The sequence below is a fragment of the Diceros bicornis genome, chromosome 33, assembly GCF_020826845.1.
Source record: "Diceros bicornis minor isolate mBicDic1 chromosome 33, mDicBic1.mat.cur, whole genome shotgun sequence".
Lineage (NCBI taxonomy): Eukaryota > Metazoa > Chordata > Mammalia > Perissodactyla > Rhinocerotidae > Diceros > Diceros bicornis.
The window spans coordinates 37,049,541-37,072,114 of NC_080772.1; the positions used below are offsets into that span (position 1 = coordinate 37,049,541).

A 22,574-nucleotide genomic window follows, 5' to 3' on the forward strand; every position below is an offset into this window, starting at 1 on the left:
ACCAGAGGGAGTAAGAAGATGGGAATTTTTCTTTTTATTTCATATACTTTTATTCTTTTGAAACACTTTATAATAAGATGCATTTATATTTTTATTTTAGTAAAGAAGGAAAATAAATAGCATATCTGGGCCGGCCCTGAGGCTCAGCGGTTAAGTGCGTGCACTCCGCTACTGGCGGCCCGGGTTCGGATCCCGGGCGCGCACTGATGCACTGCTTCTCCGGGCATGCTGAGGCTGCTTCCCCCATACAGCAACTAGAAGGATGTGCAACTATGACATACAACTATCTACTGGGGCTTTGGGGAAAAAAAGGAGGAGGATTGGCAATAGATGTTAGCTCAGACCCAGTCTTCCTCAGCAAAAAAAAGAGGAGGATTAGCACGGATGTTAGCTCAGGGCTGATCTTCCTCACACACACACACACAAAAATAGCATATCTGACTGAACATGGTTCAACAACTGTTTGATCGAGTTTCTTAGAAAGTATTTTCTTATGAAAAAACTGGGTTTGAAATAATTTAGGATTAAAAAAATATCTTCTTTACACATTGTCTTTAAATACTCTTGACTAGTGATACCAGTTACTTTTTCCAAAATCTTGACTCACATGTTTCAAGGGTGAAATACAAAAGACAACTGAAATAAAAATTAAGGTCTTTCTTGTCTCCTAATATTTTCTTCTCCTAATACAAAATAAAACATTTCTACTGGAAATCCATATACCGAAATCACAATAAACATATTGCTCAATGATCCAGATACATATTTCCATTTTCCAATTGAAAATGAATTCGGGAATACAAACATATATGACCTGAGTAAAATATATTAATATGTTGTTTTACCTTCCATTTCACCTAATGTTGTTTTTTAATTCATCTGGAAAATTAATGCAGAATTGTTAATAATTTCTGAAATTCTACCTCTATTTTCTTATCAATAGTTTCCTGCTTTAAATGTTTCAAAGCCACATTTCCAATGATTGATAATATTTATTTTTAGCTTTAAATTTCTTGTCTGTTTCTTAGGTCTTTCAAAATGCCTTTGTCTCAGTTGGATTTTTTTTAATGTCTTCATATTTTTAAAGTTTTTCTGTACCAAAATGTTTTATTTTCAACTTATTTTTGAATGCTACTTTAGTTGGGTAAATAACCACAGCTACAAGTTTATTTTATTGCATCATTACTCACTGTTGTAGATAAATGATCTGAAGCCAAACTCGTTTTTCCCATGTTTTGTTTTTCTCTTCAGTTTCTGTCTGACTCTCCTTTATTCTTGAGTTCATTAATTTCACAAAAATATTTCTAAATGTCTGTCATTGCCAATGAAAGTTGTGCTTTTTTGTTCAGTACACAAAACTCCAAAGCTTAGGAAAATTTCTTTGTGGCTTACCATTTATTCATTCATTCATTCACTCCTCCAACAAATATTTATTAAGTTCCTACAATGTTCCAGTCAGTACTGTGGGTACAGGGGGCAGAGCAGGTGACAAAACTGAGCAAGTGCCTGCAGTTTGATGAAGGAGACTGACAATAAACATGTGAATAAATGATTTTGATTCTAATCAGCATTGTGAGGATAAACATAGCAGAGCCAGAGAAAGATGGAGTGCCCTAGGTTGGGAGGTGCTATTTTGTAAAACATAGACGAGGAAGCCCTTATGAATATGCTCACACTTGAGCAAAGACCTGAAGGAATTGATAAAGTGAGCCAAACATTTATTTTACAGAATAGTGTTCCAGACAGAGGTAACAGACGTATTGAGAGGCCCAACCCTTATCTGAGTTGAGAACATGGTAAACAAGCTCAAGGAACTGAAGGAGGGCGGTGTGGTCCAAGTGGAGTGAGCAAGGCTGGGAGCGCAGGGAGATGAATTCAGAAGGGTGGTGGTGTCTGAACACTGACGTCCTCGGGTTGTAGAGACTCTAAACTCTGTTACGCCGTCTGCCCCGGGGGAAATGAAGTCTGAAAACCCTAGACTTCTTCTTCATTTTCTAACTTTACTCTCATTCTTTTCATTTTGATTCCTTTGTATTTTTTAGTGTGTTAAGATAAAATATCAGTTCAATCTTAAAACTTACCAGAGTGAATCATTAATTATATCCATTTTACTACTCATTTGTTGCAATAAATAAAAAACAATCTAATTATGTTCTTATTTTCCAAGAATATGATACAGCAGCAGATATATCTATTATGGCCCATGTAGTCCATGGTTCTTGAATTTACTTCTGTATTTGTAGATGGGATTCTACACTGGTAGTGGGAGTGCTTATCTTCAACTCAGGCATAAACTCTATAAAACCAAGAAATGCAGATTCTGCTTAAAGGGGCCTTAGCTCTGCGGGATCATGTGGAAAAGGGGGCAGCAGAGGGAGAGTGCTGAGTTTTACCGTTCCTTCAGGGGCCCCTGTGCAGTGCTGATAGTGGCGGAGCGGTGTGAAGCTCTGATATGCTACCCAATTTCTCTGACCCCAAACCTACCAGGGACTCCTTCTGGATTAAAGCTCACCGTTCACCACTCTAATGGTGGAATGACTTGACTTTGTTCTGAAGACCCATCCTGAAGTCAGCCACTCTGAGTGTGAAGAAACGTTCAAAGAAGCCACTTAGTATATTCATGAACTGGCTGGTCTCCCAAGCAAATATTCCTTCTGTAGGAAATGTATTTTTTTTATATCTAACATTTATTTATATGAGATTACCACTCTTTTAGTTTGTGAGATCCCATGTGCTTTCTATCTTACACAATATCTTATGGTCTGTTCTGCTCTCCTTTCCAACATTGCTATGCATTTGCTTTTATTTTAGTATTTTTCTTTTGTTTCACTGGAATTTGGGTGTGGAGAAATGGTCAACATTGTATTTTTCCAGCCCTGTCAGATTGGATGTATCTCACCGGATATTTACCCCACCTAAAAATTATGTACTCTCTCCAGCTGGGAGCCCATAAACAGTAGATACTCGGGGAAAACTCAGCAGGAACACTTGTGTATTTGAGAGATCTTTCCTCTGCACATAATTCTGCATGTGGTTCCTCTCAGAAAGAAGCAAATCAATTTGTTTTTCTTCACAACAGTGAAATATTAGTTAAATATGTTAGTCTCTGAATAATAGTGGAATCTCATACTAGACCTTGAAAATAAATACAACTATTTACTTGATAAGGAGTATATTCTTCAGAAGCTTCAAGAATATTTTCCAAATTTTCCCCCACGTTATCCAGTGTTCAGCAGGTGCAATTCTTAGAATGGTAGTGATTGAGTGGACGACTCAGAGACTTTTCTCTCTCATTACTTTGACCATTTTTACTGTAAAAAAGATACACTTGCATAAATGAGTTTAGAATATTTTACTGAACCTAAAAAAATTCTGATAATTCAAATCCTATTAACTGTTTTGTTCTAGTACTACACATATTTTTCCCCTGAGAAATTGAAGTTACCATGCCAAATTTCGTGAGATAGCAATACCACCATTTTTTCCAAAGAATAAATGCAAGTAACAGAATATAAATATAATATAACTTCTGTTAGGAACTGTATGAGAGAGCTGAAGTTCAAGAATTTAATTCTTGGGGTATGTTATTATAACTGCACATTTTTGTGTTAAAAATGATATCAGAAATGCCAAATATGTTGCTTTTTCTCTCACACATGTTTTTCTGTTAGGAATAGCACAGGCATTCTGAAAGGGGAGCCAACAATTTAATTGGAAATATTAGAGAATTGGTATAAAGAAAGATGCTCAGAATAGAGAAAAGAAGATAGATTACATTATATCCATCATCACTATTTAAAAATATTTTGTGTAGAAGCTGTAAATGTATTTATTGTCTCAGATCACAGAATAAGGATTAATGGTTGGAAGTCATAAGAAATTTCATTTCAAATCGGTATGAGAGAGCATTTTATAAGGGCCTGTATATCCAGCAGTGCTCCGTGCTCATCTGAGAAGTAGTGATACCCTATCCATTGGAAGTGCTCAAGCTAAGATTGGGACACCACGTGTCGAGAAAATTATCAAGGATATTCCAGTACTCCAGTGCTAATATAAATTTTGTCTAAGGATATGTCTCAACGATTCTATAATCTTTTCCTAAATGTTGCTTCTATACAAATATGAAGGTCGAAAGTCATGTGTCTTTGCTTCTGGTTAAATTAGTTCATTAGAAAGCTAGTTCGTGTTTTGCTTTTGCTAAAGAATGGATTTTGTTGTACTTTATCAAGCAATCTCTCTCTCATTCACTCTAATTCAATTCTAAATGAATTTCTTCCCAATATTATAAAAATAGTACAATACAATTTGATTATTATTTATGCTTTTTTAATGTCAGACAATGGTAATGCTTTCTTGGAATATGAATTTTATGTTCAGATTATTAGAATCTAATCCTCCTGTGATTAAATTTCACTAAACAATTATTGTAAATTTTGAAAAGTGTGTATGCAATTAGTATTTTCTTTCCTTTACTCAAGGTGCCTTGTTTTTTCAGAGACAATACTTGGTGATAGATTTGAGAGATTAAGTGGATGATTAGGGCACTTTAAATACAAAGGAGTAAAATGAGTTAACTAATATTTGCTACCTAAGTGTAGAATCTTCAATATCATCAGCCGTAGATTATTTCATAGGTCCTCTATTTCTAACAGCACTAAAATTAGATGATTTCTCAAGGGTTATTTAAATAAGAATCAGAAAAAAATGCATGTTGTGTAGAACCGTATTATGTAAAGAACTCCTTATAACAAAATCTGAATAAATCTATTAAAATACATCACCTACCAGAAAGAACAGACAAATTTTGCACTTTAAAAATCTCAATATTGATTAGAATTTCTCTATCATTTTTCGATGACTTATGTTTCCATTTTATAAAAAACAATCCATTATTTATTTACTTTACACGGACTTGACAAAAATTTATTCATATCTATTTTTCTTCTATATGATCAAACATAAACTATCCTTGCAGTTGGCAAAGACCTTAACATAACGTTGTGACAGAGACCAGCTGGTTGTTCACCAAAATCTTTTCACTCTCTTCTTGGATACACAGCTAGATTACATGTTTCAGATTTCCTTGTAGTTTCCAGATTCCCCCACTCGTGATACTTTGTTCTCCATCTTTCTTTGTTGGAATCTGGATGCAGAGAATCTAGAGGACTCTGAAGCCTCTGGAATGAGGAGCCATTAGATGCAAAGAACTTGGGTCCCTGAATGATCGTTCAAAGCAGGACTCCTGCCCATCCTTACCAACCTGCACTGGAGTATGACAGGAGCAAGAAATAAACGGTGCAGCTTGTTTGTTATGGCTCTTAGCCTATCCTTTCTGATAGTAGTCAGATAAGGCATAATTTTTATTAAACTTTATGGGAATCTCCATTTATGTATTTTTTGGCCTCTGACATCACCAATCAAATGACAATTAAAAGTAGCAGATAATTGCAAGAAGGAAGTGAATTAACACCCTCAGATATTTCCCAGGCTCAACTGCATTTGAAATAGGCAATAAAGATAGGATACGAACAGAATAATCACAGAAGTTCATTTTATTGTATCAGTGAGGCAACACGCTCTTTAGCTGCCAAAGTCAGGGAGGCCAGGGGAGAGGGCAGCGGTAAGAACACTTGATGATTCCACTAGCCGGCAAAGTGTACAAAGCTGGATGGGAAATAGTTAATTGTTTCCACATTATTCTAAACCTTCAAAAAGATTTAGTTTTTAAATTTAAGTCCCAACTGCAGTTGTATCAAATAATGCAACGTTAGGTTTTATATATTTCCTTGATGTACAAGCTAGAAAAAGAATGAGAGAGAAAGGAATTGTGGGAAAAGTGGAAAGGGAAAGAGAGAAAGAGAAGAAAAGAGAGAGAGAGAACATAGGAAGGACAAAGTAGAAAAAATTGGGGTTTTAGGTTTAGAAACTAATGATAAGTCTATGTCAAATAGACTATAATAGATATTCTAAATATCAATTTAGAATATTACTTATTATTTATTACAATTATTATGAATTAGTATTTTGTATATACATATATTATGTTTAATTCTAAACGTAGGGAAAAATTAAAAATAATTGGGTTTTACCGCAATTGAGTTCCTTTTGGGGTAGAATAGATTAATATGTCGACCACATATGAAATAATTCCTTCTAAATTGGAAAAGGATACGGTAGATGGAAAATAAACTTTTTTCAAGTATTGAGGGGTGAAATGTGTTTGCTTTATCATGGAGTCAGCGAACAGCTAATTTACTTGTCTCATAGGGACATCTGAAGTTTTTCTAGTGATTTAAGATATATCTTTTTCTTTGGGTCTACAAAACTGTGTCTTACTTTATATTTATAAAACAATTTTTTTTGTCTACAGCTAGAAACAAACTGTAAGAAGTAACCAAATAACCAAGTCATTTAAAAAACTTAAGATCATTTAAATAACTTAGGATCACAAAAATACGTAAAAATTGATCTCTCTAAGTCAAACAGTTATCTTTAAGTTATTTGCATGCATTTACAATGTAATTATTAGATTCGTGCCAAAATTTAAGATCTGCAACAAACAGCTCTGTTGTAAATACTGTCAGTTGATTTTTTGCCCTAGTAGCTTGTTCTCTGTTTTGTGTATATAATATATATATATATATTTTTTCTAGCAACTAAAAAAAAAAGTGTAGGAGTACTTCCTATTTGTTTTCCGCTTCCATTTCCTTCCCTTCCTGTACACTTCAGTCCTAAAGCCATGGGGCCAGGGAAGGGTGCCAGCAAGGAAGGGTGGACTCTGGCGCAGGGTGCGGAGGCCCGCACAGGACGAGCCGGCATCTACCTGGACCGGTGGCCCGGCATGGGATATTGGAGCCTGAGGCTGATAAGGAGGCAGAGTGTCAGAGCGTGCACGGGTGAGGACGATGGGGCCTGGTGCTCAGCGTCCTACCCCAGCAGGTGGAGAAGGTTGCCCACTTAGTAGGGCTGCCCCCAGCACAGGAAGAGCTTGATCAGGGAAGCAGGGCGTTTGCATACCGCGCTGCCAGGCACTAGTGCTGTAGGCTGAAGAGGGTGAGAAGGGCATTCGTGGGGGAGGGGAAAGGAGCAGAGTCTCAAGCCAGGTAGAGTGAGGAGGTTGTCTGGTGGAGGAATCACCTTGTGTGGGGTGTGAACGTCCAGGCTTACTGAGGAGGGTTCCTGGGGAGCAGAGGGCAGGGAGTAGGCCCAAAGTGGAATGTCGGAACCCGAGCTTCCTTAGGAGGGAATCCGCTAAGGGAGGGTCGGTGATGGTGATAAGAAATTGGTTCATACAGGAAGATTAATCAAATATGTGAATATCTGAAGGATAACTCAAGCCAGGTTCTCACTGTTAGAGAAGTGAGTTATAATGTGAAAAAGAAAAAAAGAACACTAGGATGAACCCTGTAGTGTTGCATTGGAATTGAAAGTATTGAGTATTGGTGTAAGAGTGTGCGGGTGTGAGTGTGCGGGTGTGGGTGTGTGTGTGGGTGGGTACTTGTTCTATCGACTGAGAGGGCTTGGGAGCAGTGACGCTCCACAGCAATGTGCACATCTAGCAGCCACTTCCTGGGTTGTGAATAACATTCTCTACGACCAGGGCTTCTTGAAGAAAGGAAATTAGAATATGAGCTTGAAGTATTTTGATGTTCCAAAGAGTAAGCAAGTACTCAAGGAATGTTGGTATATGTCGACAGGGCACAGAAGACAGCCGAAAGGTTTCTTACTAGTCAACTCTGTAAAAAATTAAGCACCAAAATAAACAATGCTGATAGTGATTATAACTCTTTGAATAAAATTGAAAACTATGATTCCAAACTCATATAAATAAATGAATGAATAAATTGAAAATTTGAAGAAGAATGGGGTATTTCCATAATTTCAAAGTAACTTCCCATGACGTGTGTCCTAATTACAAAGAGAAGAAAGTGACATTAAAGTGGGAGAGTCACAGTTTCCTGATTTTGATGGTTGTACCATGAGTATGCAGGGAAATGTCCTCGTTTGTAGGAAATACTCAAGCATTTGGGGTTGATGGCTTGGATTGTTTAAAAGAAAAAAAAAACAGAAGTTTTGGTAGGTATATAATATAAATTTAAGAAATTAACCAGTAGAAGAACTAATAATAATAACATGACAAAAATTTGTGAAGAGTGGCAAAGGGGAAGTGGAAAGTATATAAATGTGCTAAGTTTCTAATCTTTTGTAGGATGAGTAGAAAAATATGTAAATTTGATATAACAAGACGTCAGTTCTTATAATCTACGGAAGGCAATTTGGCAATATCTATCAAGATTGAAAAGATACATATCCGCTGACCCAGAATTTCCACTTTGGGGAATTTATCACCCTCACTGGAACAAACATGAAATGATGTATATTAAAGGTGTTTCAATGCAAGATTCTTTGTAAGGGTGGAAGATTTTGACTGCTCAGATGTTCATCAATGGAGTCTGGTTAAATAAACAGTGGTAAGTCCATTCAAGGGAGACTAAGGAACTAAAAAAAAAACATGAGGTATTTCCTAATGTACTGATATGGAAAGATCTCATAGATATTATTGTTAAGTAAAAAGGCAAGAAACAAAGCAGTGCATGTTTAATATGCAATGTTTAGTGTAAAAAAGTTGAAAATAAGAATCTGTAATTGCCTATATATATGCATAAAGAAATTCTAAAAATAAATTCTAGAAATTAAATAAGAATAGCAATTATCTAGGAGATACAGGAATGGAACAGAATGGGGTTGAAAGACAGAAGGGAGATATTTCATTATTACCTCATTTATTTTTTAACCATGTTGAAAAATCACCTATGAAAAATTAAATTTAAAAAATGGATAGGAAAAAACACAATATAATAGGAAAAATCTAAAAGATAAACGTGGTAGGCAAAATAATAACACTCCAAAATGTCCACGTACTACTTCCTAGGACCTACAGATATGTTATCTTCCACAAGAAAAGGACTTTGCAGGTGTAACTAAGGTTATGGACTTTCCAATGGGGAGATCATCCAAGTGGGACCAATCTAATTTTGTGGGTCCTTAAGAATGGAGAACTCTCCCAGCTGTGATCATAGAGTACTTCTATGGAATAATGAACTTCAACCTCTAACTTCACTCTATACAGAAGAAGAATTCAAGACAGATCAAACACTCAAACATAAATCCTGGAACCATAACCTTCTAGAATAAAACAAAGGAGAATACATTTATGACCTTGGTGTGGGCAAATATTTCTTAGAGCACAAAAATCACTGATAACAATTTTTCTAAAATGATAAACTGGTCTTCATCAATATTGTCAATATCTGTTCGTCAAAAGAGATGATTAGTAAAATCAATAGGAAATCCACAGACTGGGAAAAATAAACACAGCATATAAATCTGAATAAGGATGCATTTACAGAATATGCAAATTACTCCTCTGTCAACAGAAATAAAATTAAATACCCAATTATAAATTGGGCAAAAGATTTGAACAGACACTTCACAAGAGAAGATATGAGAATGACCAATAAGCACATGAAAAAGTGTTTAATGTTTTTAATCATTAGAGAAATCCAATTTAAAACCACAATAAGACACAATTTCATATGCAGTAGAATGGCTAAGATTTAAAAGAGACAAAAGTATAATTGAATATTTCTGTGGAAAAAATGAATCTCAGCCCCTATCTATAAAAAACAAAAAATAATAATAATAATTCAAGGCAGATGAAACAAACATAAAACGCAGAACAATAAATCTTCTAGAAGAAAACATAGGAGGACATCTTTGACTTTGATGTCATAGGTTGGCGTGTGACAGGATGAGGAGCAGTTGGAACTACTATATATTGCTGATGTTAGTCTAAAATTATACAACCGGCTTAGAGAAATCTTGGACCATTTCCTATGAAGTTAGGCATGCAACTACCCTATGATTCAGCATTTTCACTCCTAAGTATCTAACATCAAGGTCAAAAAGAAATGAGTGCAAAAATATTTTTACAAGAATGTTCATAGCAGTCTAAGTCTTCATAATAAAAAAATTGAAAAACACAAATATCCATCAACAAGAAAATGAATCAACAACATGTGGTTCATTAATACAATGGAATACTCAGCAATAAAAAGTAACACATGACAGCATAAATGATACACATAACAACATAAAGAACCTTACAGATATTATGCAAAGTGAACAAAACTGGAAACAAAAAGCACATATTGTGTGATTTCATTTAGTAAAATAGTCAAAAATAACTACAGTGGCAGAAGTCAGAAGGTGACAGCCTCTGTGAAAAGGAGTTTGACTGAAAAACGTTATGAGGGAACTTTCCAGGGTGAGAGAGGTTCTTTATCTTGTTTTGGGTGATGGTAACACATGTGTATACAATTGTCAAAGCTCATCAAACAGAAAATATAAGAAAAGTACATTTTATTGTATGCAATTTATACTTCAATTAAAAAATAATGTTGGCTAAAATATCACTTAAAAAGAGATTAGTTAGGGTGGAGCCTTAACTCAGTTGAACGATGTTTATTGCTGATCTATCAAATTCAAGGTACTATGGCACTGACTGGGTAATGATGACCTCTCTTCAGCCTCAATAACAGGGAGGAAGGAAGGAGGAAGGAAGAAGGAAAGGAGGAAGGGAAGAAGGGAGGGAAGAAGGAAGGAAAGCAAACAAACAAAATGACTTGATTTCTTTCCTCTTCCAGTTAGTCAACAAATATTTGTTGATCCCCTCCTGTCTCCTCTCTTCTAGGCGCCAGAAATAGAATGGTAAACAAGTGAAGTGACTCACTGCCTTCAGAAAGCTTCTAGTGGGAAGAAAAACTTAAGTGTATGGGGTCAGATATTCCACTTGAATTGAACCAGGGAAGTCCACACTGAGACGATGGTATTTGAGTAGGCTAAACATGAGTAACGGAGGAAGCCATTTGCAATTTTTGGAGGAAAGAAATCAATTTAAGAATTTATTTTTGGGGCCGGCCCTGTGGCTTAGCGGTTAAGTGGGCGGGCTCTGCTACTGGCGGCCAGGTTCGGACCCCGGGCGCGCACTGCCGCACTGTTTCTCCGGCCGTGCTGAGGCCACGTCCCACATATAGCAACTAGAAGGATGTGCAACTATGACATACAACTATCTACTGGGGCTTTGGGGAAAAAAAAAAAGAAGGAGATTGGCAATAGATGTTAGCTCAGAGCTGGTCTTCCTCAGCAAAAAGAGGAGGATTAGCATGGATGTTAGCTCAGGGCTGATCTTCCTCACAAAAAAAAAAAAAAAGAGTTTATTTTGATAGTGCAGAAAAATTATCTTTGCATGTTATAGTCTTTTATTTTGTTCTTTTATATAGTATGAAAATGATAAAATTAATTATGGTTTAAAAAATTCTAGTGGATCATTCCTATTATTTTTGAAAGAATGGTTCTGCCAGCAGTGTAGAGATTGGACTGTGGGAGGATATCATTATCTAATACATGAAGAAAATTCTGCTCTTACAAAACCAGATGATGCTACTAGGAAATCTTACACTCACTGCCTAGCATTTCTTACGCATATGAGAGGATCTAGGGTTTCCACTCCCTGCGTATGTTTGGTGTGTCACCCTGGACGTCTGCTAATGTTGAACATCTGTTTTTTGTTTTCATTGAAAGATGTCTCATTTAGACTGCCAAAAAGAGAATGGGGTCATTAGTTATTCTACAATGTGAAGTTATCCAACAGATTATTCTTGCATGAGGGATAGAAGTGTCAGGAATGCCATAGCCACCATAATTTATCCTAAGGTTGGCTTCACACTGGGAGTCATTACAGTCATGATTTCAAAAGAGATGGCAGAATTATCACAAATCTCCAAAAAAAAAAATCAAAGAAAAACAAAAGTAGTTTTATACAGCATTTATCACCTGGGAATCATTGTAAACTGATATTTTCTGAATACTAAAGTAAAAACATAAATAAAGAACAAGGTAAGATACTTATGTATCTTATGTATCTTACCTGCCGAATTACCAAGGTTTGAATTATGTTTAGTGTAGTTTGAGTTCTTTTATGTTTGGTAAAAATGAATAACCTGTGACATACTTTCTATTAATTTACTCGATTATTTTTATTAACTATGACAACTTATTTTCCATTATGTTGAACCACTGGAAATTTACTGTTTTATATGAAAGACCATATTCCAGAAGAGAAATAAGCTGTTGTACATTATATGTCTTTAATATCCTTATTATACATGATATTGTATGAAACCAAATTCATTATCATTTGAATTATTTTGATTGTACATAGGCCATAAAGTACTATTATAGATACCTATATGAAGAGTTGGAATAAGTGGTGCATTCTTTTTTCTGCTTAAGAAATCTTTTTTTAATGTGTTTGTGTCCTTCTGAAATACCTAAAATGTAATAGACATGTAATCACATCCTTCTAAAATGTAAAAAGGTCCTTTTACATTTGGTAACTAAAAGCTCTGTAGGAGACTATTAGTAAGATAGTTGTTGGTTTTTGATTTTTATGTAAAATTTATTCAACATATATGCAGTCTTATATTCAATCATTATGTTCACAATTTGACTTTAAAAGCAATAAAGATGAAAAAGAGAGGCTGGCGTGGTGGTGTAGTGGTTAAATTCGCATGCTCTGCTTCGGCAGTTTGGGGTTCACGGGTTCGGATTCCAGGCACAGACCTACGTACCACTCATCAAGCCATGCTGTAGTGGCATCCCACACACAAAATAGAGGAAGACTGGCGTAGATGTTAGCTCAGGGCCAATCTTCCTCATACACACACACACAAAAAGGTGATATACACAGAAGAAATGGAATAATAATCTTAGTTTTACTTAGCACTATAGAGATCGTGTTAACCATATTTTTACTTTAAATAGGAAGAACAGCTCTAATTTTGCCCTTCAGTTTCTCGGTTCTCTATTTTATAAAATAGAAGTGTTATTAAGATACAAGAATATCTGGAAGGACTCTGCGTGTGTGTGTGTCTTGCTTTATATAAATACTATATAATTCAATTATGTATATATTTGATAATTATTCATTATAATCTACTAATAGAATTTTATTTCAAGACCCTGTTTATCTTTGAAGATCTGTCTCTGTCTTCATTTCTGATGCATTGTTCAAATAAATTATTCCACCTCTTTTTACCATGTGCCTATTCAACTCCTCCACTGGTATTTTCCAGCTGTCCACAGTTATACATGTTCAAGATTTGCTTTGATTATAAATTTAGTGGTTTGAATCACAGGGCAGAATGCTAAATAATTGAAAAAGAATATTGACTCATTTAATCAATCTAATCTTATATTTTCTTGTAGGAGGATGTCAAAAATGAATATTTGCAAGAACAACAACAAAAGGAATGGAAAAATTTCAAGGTATAACACCATATATTGCCACAAAATATATAGGATCATTCTTTCCTATGGTCAACTATATTAAATTAGTGATAACTTTCTCAGAGAGTAGACATATTAATGAAAATGAAGTAATTATAATAAATGCATGTTAAAGAAAATATTTCTACTGAAAAATATATTGCTTAATTCTTTATAGCTTACTATTGTCTTCTAAGAAACATGTAAAATGAAGTTGTAGTAACTCCATTTTTTTCCCTCAAATTTAGAGGGAAGCATATGAATAAGTACCTACTGTGTGCTAAGCCGTTTATATGCGCTGTATCGTTTAACCCCTTTCAATTATTGCTTTTCTTCTTTTATGGAAGAGGAAACCAAGGACTGGGAAGGTTGAGGAACTTCTTCAAGTAACAGTAGCTAGTATAACTGTCAGCAAGACAACTTGGGTTTGCCCAATTTCAGATACAACAAATTCTTTGTAATTCTATGGTGCTTTCTATGAGGGCTATAGAATGAAGTTGGCAAATGAGGATGAAACTATTTTTATTTTGTAATATATATGTCAAAAAATTAGCGACTATGGTGATTTTCACACTGCTATGAGATTAATCCAAATTTTTGGCATTTTGAAAAATTGACTGCCAGAATCGTCATCACTGTTATCACCATCACCATCATCACTATCTCCATCATCACTTATCCAATACCTTCTATAAGATACACAGAGTGGGTGAAACGCTTTAAAGGTTTCATTTCTGTATATCTTTAACCGTATTTAGGAACACAAAAAGGGGTAACTGAAGACTGTGGCATAGCCAACACATAGAAACATAGTCTCCAATATTCTCCAATATAAGTAGAAAATTAAAAAAGAACACAACATAACGATCTAAGACAATATACGACCTTTTAAAGTATCATCCTCTTTGTTTTTCTGGCTGACACGGTAGATTAATGCGGTATGAGACACCACATCATCAATAGAAAGTAAAAATAACAGGTGGAGATCTTAAGTAGGGCATTTCATTTTAAAAAAATACTCCAGTGGACTCCTCAAATAAATAGAAGAAAGGGTAACGGTTTTCAAACAGTTCCATCTTAAGCTCTGGGTGTGGGAGAGCATGGGTAAGTGCTGCACAACACGTGTGTGACTTCAACCCAACGCTTATTTCTCCTCTGCGTTGTAGGTGCATGGGGTAGGGTGGGGACACTGACCCATTTAGTAAGGACGAGTGTGTCAGAAAAACTTTCCAAATATTTGTTTCTGTTAAGAGAAGAACAGTGAAACCGAGAGTGGGCTGAATTCCCACATCAAAACACTGCCTCCCATAACCATCTGCGATGACGCAATCTTTGGCAGAGCGACACTTTGCTCTTGCCTTGATAAATTCCTAATTCTGTGTTCTTCATAAGCTAGTTCTTATGAGTTTATTCATATTCTTTTCAGTCAGTGAGCACTGATTTAGCTGCCATTATAGATTTGCATTGCTTCAAAGATTATAATTTAGTAAAAAATTAAAGCTGTCTATTGTTGACATATATAGTATTTTTCTTTTTAAATTAAAATACTATAAATTAAATTAGTTTTTCCTAGAATAAAATTTGATCATTTTTAATCCTATAAATAAAAATATTTTAATACTTTCCAATTTCTCTTAAAGAAATCCAAATTTGTTTTTAAAAATTTGTGTGTGACTTTGTAAGAATTTTGCCCCTATCACAATCTCCTACCCTACTGACTTTCCTCCAATTCTCTGAAAGGCCATTCTCCCTCTTGTCTGAAACACCTTCACTTGAACTGATTTGTAAGTGCTTGTTGTCAGTTTCACTACTAGCCTGTGATTTCAATAAGGGAGAGATGTTGATGAGCACAGCGCCTGTCACATAAGGGGAACTCAATAATTATGAAGAATGAATGAATGATATGCATGTTACCCATAGATGCTTTCACTGCTGTAATGGCCCAGAATGAGGGTGCCATAACCTTGTTGATGTCGTCCCAAATCTATGATGGGGGAATCGCTGGAAAATCTGGGGGCTCAAGGCCCTTCATTCAGCTATGGTTTCTTTAGTGATTCCCGGCTCTCTGACACATTGTCATCGCGGATTTAGAATCTGATTCCTGGAACTTCCAGTTGGATATATCAGACTCCCAGGTTTATTCAAGTTGTTGCAGGAACTGTTTATGAAGAGCAATTCACAGAGTTGTACCTGAAGCTTGTTGTTCGTGTCCCAAGTCCTAAAACCTAGATTATCTGCCAGCTGTGCAAGTTCTTCTGCCACAGGAGTTCCTGTTACAAATGTCTCATTACCTAACATTTGATGATTGGTCCCCTGAGAGCCAAGGAGTTGTCATGGAACTCACCCTTGACCTCCTTTCTTCCTGTGGTGTATACATCATGGCATATCGGAACTCCTAGGCTTTTTAAAACAATCCTGTGAGAGTGGGCACATTGGATTTCATAGTCTGTAGAGATTACGCCTGTACCAAGAAGACATCGTGAGCTTTTGTGTTCGCACTTTCTAGCCCAGCATCCTTACGCAGCCCAGACACGCTAGAGATGTTTTTCTGATTGACTCATAAAGCTGAAACTAAACACCAATTGGAAAGTGTATGGAAAAATGTCATTGTACACGATGGTGTGTTAATCAATGTTTAACAAACTAACCACCCCCAACAAAACAAAAATCCTTGATTTGTAGCATTTGCTAATTTTCATGGTGCAAATATTCGCATCATAGTCAATTTCAAGCTCCCAACGCGATGTCACCCTGAGTGCAGTTGGGAAGAAACGCACATGGTTGCCTTTCCGTGGGACGTGAGCCTGCCCCGACACACAAGTGGTTCCTGACGTCTGTGAGATTATGCACGTACGTAAACCTGATTGAACAACCAGGCCCAGAAAACTGTAGCTTTTAGGTTAAGAGTCTTCAGAGAATAAAGGTAGTGATGAGGAGATAGGGAGCCATTCCACCAGGACTCCTTGGAGGGCTGGAATCAGGAGAGGTGAGGTAGCCCCTTAGCACTGTCATGGATAATTAAGTAAAAGGTAGAAATTTGGGAGGAAATAATCATTTCTCAGTATTGCTAACAACAACCAAAAAAAATTCTGGATTTTCAATATATTCTTTATTTGCCTCCTAAGCTAACTTTTCTGATGAACACTGTTTGCTGTCTGTGATTGTTTATTTTATTCAGTTTGGCAATATATCCCAGGCAGGCCTGCACCTGGCTTTCCTGCCGTTCCTTCCTGTCTCTAGTCAGACCCCTTTGCTAGTCTGAGAAGTTGGAACTCCTCAAACAAACATTCAGCTATTTGTGCTTAATTTTCCCTCCCAAGGTTTTTCCTTTCTGTCCATTCATTCCATTTAGTTTTCTTACTTTTCCAGCACAAATTCGATTTTGGCTTTGTTCTTTGTGTTTTCCCTCACGCGTCTTAACCAATTTCAGATCCTAGTCTTCCTTCAAGTCACGACACCCACCACACTCTATTAAGCATTCCTGGACTGCCCCCAGCTCCCACAGCTAATCCTTTCTCAGTGCACACTTATGGTCTGTAACTTACGGTTACGTACTTGGTTATATACAGAACTATTATTTGCTAAATGTTTTATACATGTGTCTTCTCTCTTTTTAAAGCATATTTTAAGGAATTTGCAAATACAGACCATACAAAACAGAATAGCATTGAACACATCAGGAAACTTAATAAAAACTTAATGTTAACTTGAATATAGAACTGGAAAAAGGTAATTTGATAAGTAAATGCCTTTGTAATGCTTTTATCACATTTTACTTTCATATCCTAAAATATTTGAATACTTTTAATAGTTTGAACCAAAAATCTATATCATAATAGTTGCCATCTATATATTTCACTCAAAATTATTCTAAGAATAGGAAATTTTTGGTTTTGGTTTTGGTTAATATAATAATTTGGAATGAAATAATGAAAGAATTATGAATCAGAGTAGAATTATGAATCTGTAGAAATCCATTTTAACATGAAAAGAACCGAAGGAAATAAAAACACTACAAAAATTAGAATGAAATTACATTTCAAAATATCTTAAATATCACTCTATATTAATTTTCAAACTGTATTTAGAAATTTTCAATTTAGATATTCAATAAGTTGCAGAAATAAAGGTCCAAATAATGGACTCAACTATGGTCGAGAACTGTAATTTTCATGGGTTAAATGGTTTCATGTATTTTGGAAAAGGGGTCCAGTGGGCAGAGTCTGGTAGTTTAGATTTTAGTGGACATATTAAATGACTAATGGTATTTGTTATGGTCGTTTAGGTTTATTTTAATTAGTCTTTATATTTAGTAAGTATCTTGAATTAACCTAAAAACATTGACTTATTACTTTCAAGAAGAGACAGAATGGACACAATTTACTCTATATTTCCAAATTGTGCTGAAAAAGCACAACTAAAAAAACAACAAGAACTAACTCCACAAAAATAGTCACAAAGAAAGCAAAACAAGAAGTTCTGAGTCACTTATGTTATAGCCTATGTAAGTTATTTCTTTGAAAGACTGGAGTCAAAACCACATAAATCTATGGGGAAAAAAACAATTTTGAGTAAATGTAAATGTCCAAATGCCCCAGCTGCATGTGTATTTTTGATTATTGGCTCACGTTTAAACCAGCATCCACGCCAGTTCTTTGGCCCTGCCCTCATGCCGCTACTCTATCCTTCAAGTGAAATTAAATGCCCCTTTAGTCTTCTCTTTTCTGGGCCATATTGCCTTAGATCCTTCAGTTCCCCTCATAAATCCCATTTTCTTTTTTTAAGTTATTTTGTTGCTCTCTTCTGGACCCTCAGTGATTAACAGACCACTAAATTAAATTTCACTTGTTATGCCTAAGTGTCTATGTACCAAATTATTGTATTAATTGACCTGATGCCTCAGGCTAGTCTTCATGACTGAATTGGAATATATTATTGAGAAGTGAAAATTTTCTTTTCCTTTACCCCAGCTATTGGTTGATCTTTTTATCATAAAATTCAGATTTGCTTATTCTTCCCATTAGGATTATTATGAAAAGAAATATTAATTATTAATCCCTTGACCTGTATCTATAGCTATTAAACGGTGAATTGAAGCTTTTTTTGTTTTTGTTTTTGTCTTTTGCATGTCTCTTTGAGAATATTGCCTTATTATTTGAAATTCTCCTTCTGTTTGTCTCCTCCTCTGTTGTTTACAGACATATGTCCAGACTCATTATCTTCTGAAATGTTAAAAAAAAAAAGAAAAATTCATACAACTTGCTAATATTTATTGAGCACTACTCTGTGTCTGGCTAAGTAATCAGGGGTAAACATAAATGAAATAGTCCCTGCTTTTATGGATCTTCTGGATCTCTCTAACGGGAGATACAAAAATTACAGAAGCAAAGACACAGATAAGTGTATATGTAACATTGTGAGAAGTTCTCTAAAGGAGGCTGTAAGGAAAGAGAAATAGGCATGTGAGATGGAATAATAGGTTCATCTAACAGTGTTTCCTTGACTTGCCTGAATTTTCTTTACTGTCTTGTTTAAGACTAAACCTAAGTCCTTAGTTATATTGAGATAATTTGTGATTTTTGGTGCCATTCTGTTAGCACTTTTGATAATCCTTCTTATGTCTTTTTTTTATTTCTCTGTGTGAGTATACATACATATCAGCCCTCAATGTTTTGTGGGAATAGTTGACCATATACGCTCTACCCACAGAAAAACAATTCTAGATTCTCAGACTCACCTATTTTTTTCTATCAGATTAAAATGCCCTTCAATTCGTGACTTTATTTGAGATTTGCTTACTAAGAGCTAACTCTACATGAGGTACTTTCCTAGTTGTAATTATTTCTTTTTTATTTTCAACACTTCTTAAATGTGGAAGTTGCTAGCTATTGTGAAGCTTTTTCTTTCAAAGCTTGGAATTTATTTTAGATCTCAAGATATAGTGTGGAACTTGTGGACTAGTAACATAATGTATTTCAAAGTATTCAAAGGAAGCAGTTGTAATTTCCTTATTTTCCTCTTTTCTACGGAAAAAAATGACAGAAGGGGCCAGCCCCCCTGGCCTAGCAGTTAAGTTCCGTGCGCTCTGCTTCTGCGGCCCAGGTTTGGTTCCGGGGCACAGACCTACACCACGCATTGGCAGCCATGCTGTGGCAGGGACCCACATACAAAGTATAAGAAGATTGGCACAGATATTAGCTCAGGGCAAATCTTCCTCAGCGAAAAAAAAAAAAAGTGAAAGACGTTTTAATGTTAATTTTGTGCATTATACATTGTAATGTCTTATCTTGAATATATACTCTCTGTGATTCTTCCTTTACTGGAAAACCCTAGACAACTTCCATGGCTCTTAGTATAAAAATATAAATATTTCTTCAGACCAATTGTAATTCAAATGTTGTTTAAAATAGTAGTTAATGATATAGCATCCGCCTAAGTCATACATACGCAAATTGCATATATTATATACAAAAGCCTAGTGTCCATTTATCAGTGGTAGGAGGGTGAAAAGTTCAGGGATGTGATTCAGGGCAGTGGGCAGAGCAGCTAAATCAGTTACAGCTACTGGGGCACTTGGTCATTTACTCTAGATTTAGAAATCCATGGTGGGCACAGGGTATAAGGGTAAGATTGACAAATGATGGTATATATAGCAGGATTTGGCGTGGAGAAGGCTAAACCAGGCCACAAATGGCATCTCTTGATAGGCACAACTTGCAGTTTAGAATTCACATGTTTGCTCCAAGCAAAGGATGGGAAAGGAGTTTGGTCTCTGAGACCCACAGTCATTTCTCAGGTCCCAGCACAGGCAAGTGGGTTCACAAAACAGCACCAACAGAGCACGCACATCGACAGTAAGAGGACTTTCTGATCTCTTCCTCAGGGTGTAATGAGATACCCACGTAGCCAATAAAACTCATAATGTTGGTGGTACTGCTTTACAGAGTCAGGATTATGCGTGGACTGGTAATTGCTGTAGGAAGCTATGCCAGCCGAGTAGTCTTTACATTTCTAATATTTTTTTTTATTATTTCAGCTTTATTGAGGTAAAATTGACATATAAAATTGTAAAATACTGAGGGCTGGCCTGGTGGCATAGTGATTAAGTGCGTGCGCTCTGCTTTGGCGGCCTGGGATTCACAGGTTCGGATCCCGGGTGTGCACCGACCCACCGCTTGTCAGGCCATGCTGTGGTGGCATCCCGTATAAAGTGGAGGAAGATGGGCACAGATGTTAGCCCAGGGCCAGTCTTCCTCAGCAAAAAGAGGAGGATTGGCAATGGATGTTAGCTCAGGGCTGATCTTCCTCACACACACACAAAAATAAAATTAAAAAAAATGGTAAAATACTGAAACTGTACATTGTAGTGATTTGATACAGGTGTACATCGTGGAAGAAATCCCCCCATCTAGTGAATTAACACATCCATCACCTCACATATTTATCTTTTCTTTCTTTTTTTTTTTTTTTTTGGTGAGAGCATTTAAGTTCTACTCTCTTAGCAAATTTCAATTAGACGATACAGTGTTGTCAACTATACTTACCATGTTATACATTAGATCCTCAGACTTTTCACCTTTCAGCTGAAAGTTTTTACCCTTTTACCCTTGAATCACCTCTTCTTATTTCCCCCACCCCCCAGCCCCAGGCAACCACTTTTCTACTCTCTATTTCTATCAGTTTGACTTTTGTTTTTTTTTATATTCCACATATAAGTGATACCTTACAGTATTTGCCTTTCTCTGTCTGACTTATCTCACTTAGCATAAAGCCCTGAAGGTCCATCCATGTCATCACAAATGGCAGGGTTTCCTTCTCTCTCTTAGCTGAATGATAGTGGTATGTACATACCACATCTTCTTTATCCATCATCTGTTGATGGACGCTTAGGTTGTTTCCATATCTTGGCTGTTGTGAATAATACTGCGATGAACATGGAGTGCAGATATCTCTTCAATATCTTGTTTTCATTTCCTTTGAATATATACCCAGCGGTAGGATTGCTGGATCATATGGTAGTTCTATTTTTAATTGTTTTTAGGAACCTCCATATTGTTTTCCAGAGTAGTTGCACCAATTTACATTCCCACCAAGAGTGTCTAAGGGTTCCCTTTTCTCCACATCCTCACCAGCATTTGCTATTTCTTGGCTTTTTGGTGATGCCATTCTAACAGGTGTGGGGTGATTTCTCATTGTGGTTTTGATCTGCATTTCTCTGACGGTTAGTGATGTTGAGCACCTTTTCATGTAGCTGTTGGTCATTTGGATGTCTTCTTTGGAAAAATGTCTATTCAGTTTCCCTTCCCATTTTTAAATTGGATTTTTTTTTTTTTTTTTTTTTTTGCTGTTGAGTGGTTCTTTATATGTTTTGGATATTAACTCCCTGTCAGATACATTATTTGCAGAGAAATAAAAAGCCTTTAAATTGGAAAGGAAGAAGAACTATCTCTACTTGCAGATGACGTGATATCATATATAGAAAACTCTAAACACTCCAAAAAACTGTTAGAGTAATAAAGAAATTCAGTAAAGTTACAGGATACAAAATCAAAATATACAAAATCAATATATAAAAATCAGTTACATTTCTATACACTAATAATGAACTATCAGAAAGAGAAATTAAGAAAACAGTATCATTTACAATTACATCAAAAAGAATAAAATACCTAGGAATAAGTTTAACCAAGGAGGTGAAAGATCTGTACAAAGAAAACTATAAGACATTGATGAAAGAAATTAAAAAAGACACAGATAAATGGAAAAATATCTGTGCTCATGGATTGGAAGAGTTAATATTGTTAAAATGTCCATACTACCCAAAGCAATCTACAGATTCAATGCAATCCCTATCAAAATTTCATTGACATTTTTCACAGAAATAGAACAAACAATCCTAAAATTTGTATGAACCACAAAAGACCCCAAATAGCCAAAGCAATCTTGAGAAAGAAGAACAAAGTTAAAGGCATCATACTTCCTGATTTTAAACTGTATTACAAAGTGATAGTAATCAAAACAGTATGGTTTTAGCATAAAAACAGACACATAGATAAATAGAACAGAATAGAGAGCCCAGAAATAAGTGTATACTTATAAGGTCAATTAATCTATGACAAAGGGGCTAAGAATATACAATGGGAAAAGGAGTTTCTTCAATAAATGGTGTTGGGAACACTAGACAG

At 35.7% G+C, this 22,574-nt stretch overlaps 1 protein-coding gene across 3 annotated transcripts in view; it reads left to right on the plus strand.

The window, feature by feature from the left end:
• CNBD1 (cyclic nucleotide binding domain containing 1) overlaps positions 1–22,574 on the plus strand; it is a 310,066-nt gene that overhangs the window by 281,786 nt on the left and 5,706 nt on the right. For 2 of the 3 annotated variants that reach the window (XM_058528986.1, XM_058528987.1), the window contains exon 9: positions 13,330–13,389. The exons of the other annotated variant lie outside the window; for it this stretch is intronic. In XM_058528986.1, the coding sequence (XP_058384969.1) occupies positions 13,330–13,389 (60 nt within the window). The remainder of the gene's footprint in view (positions 1–13,329; positions 13,390–22,574) is intronic. 3 annotated transcript variants of the gene reach the window in all.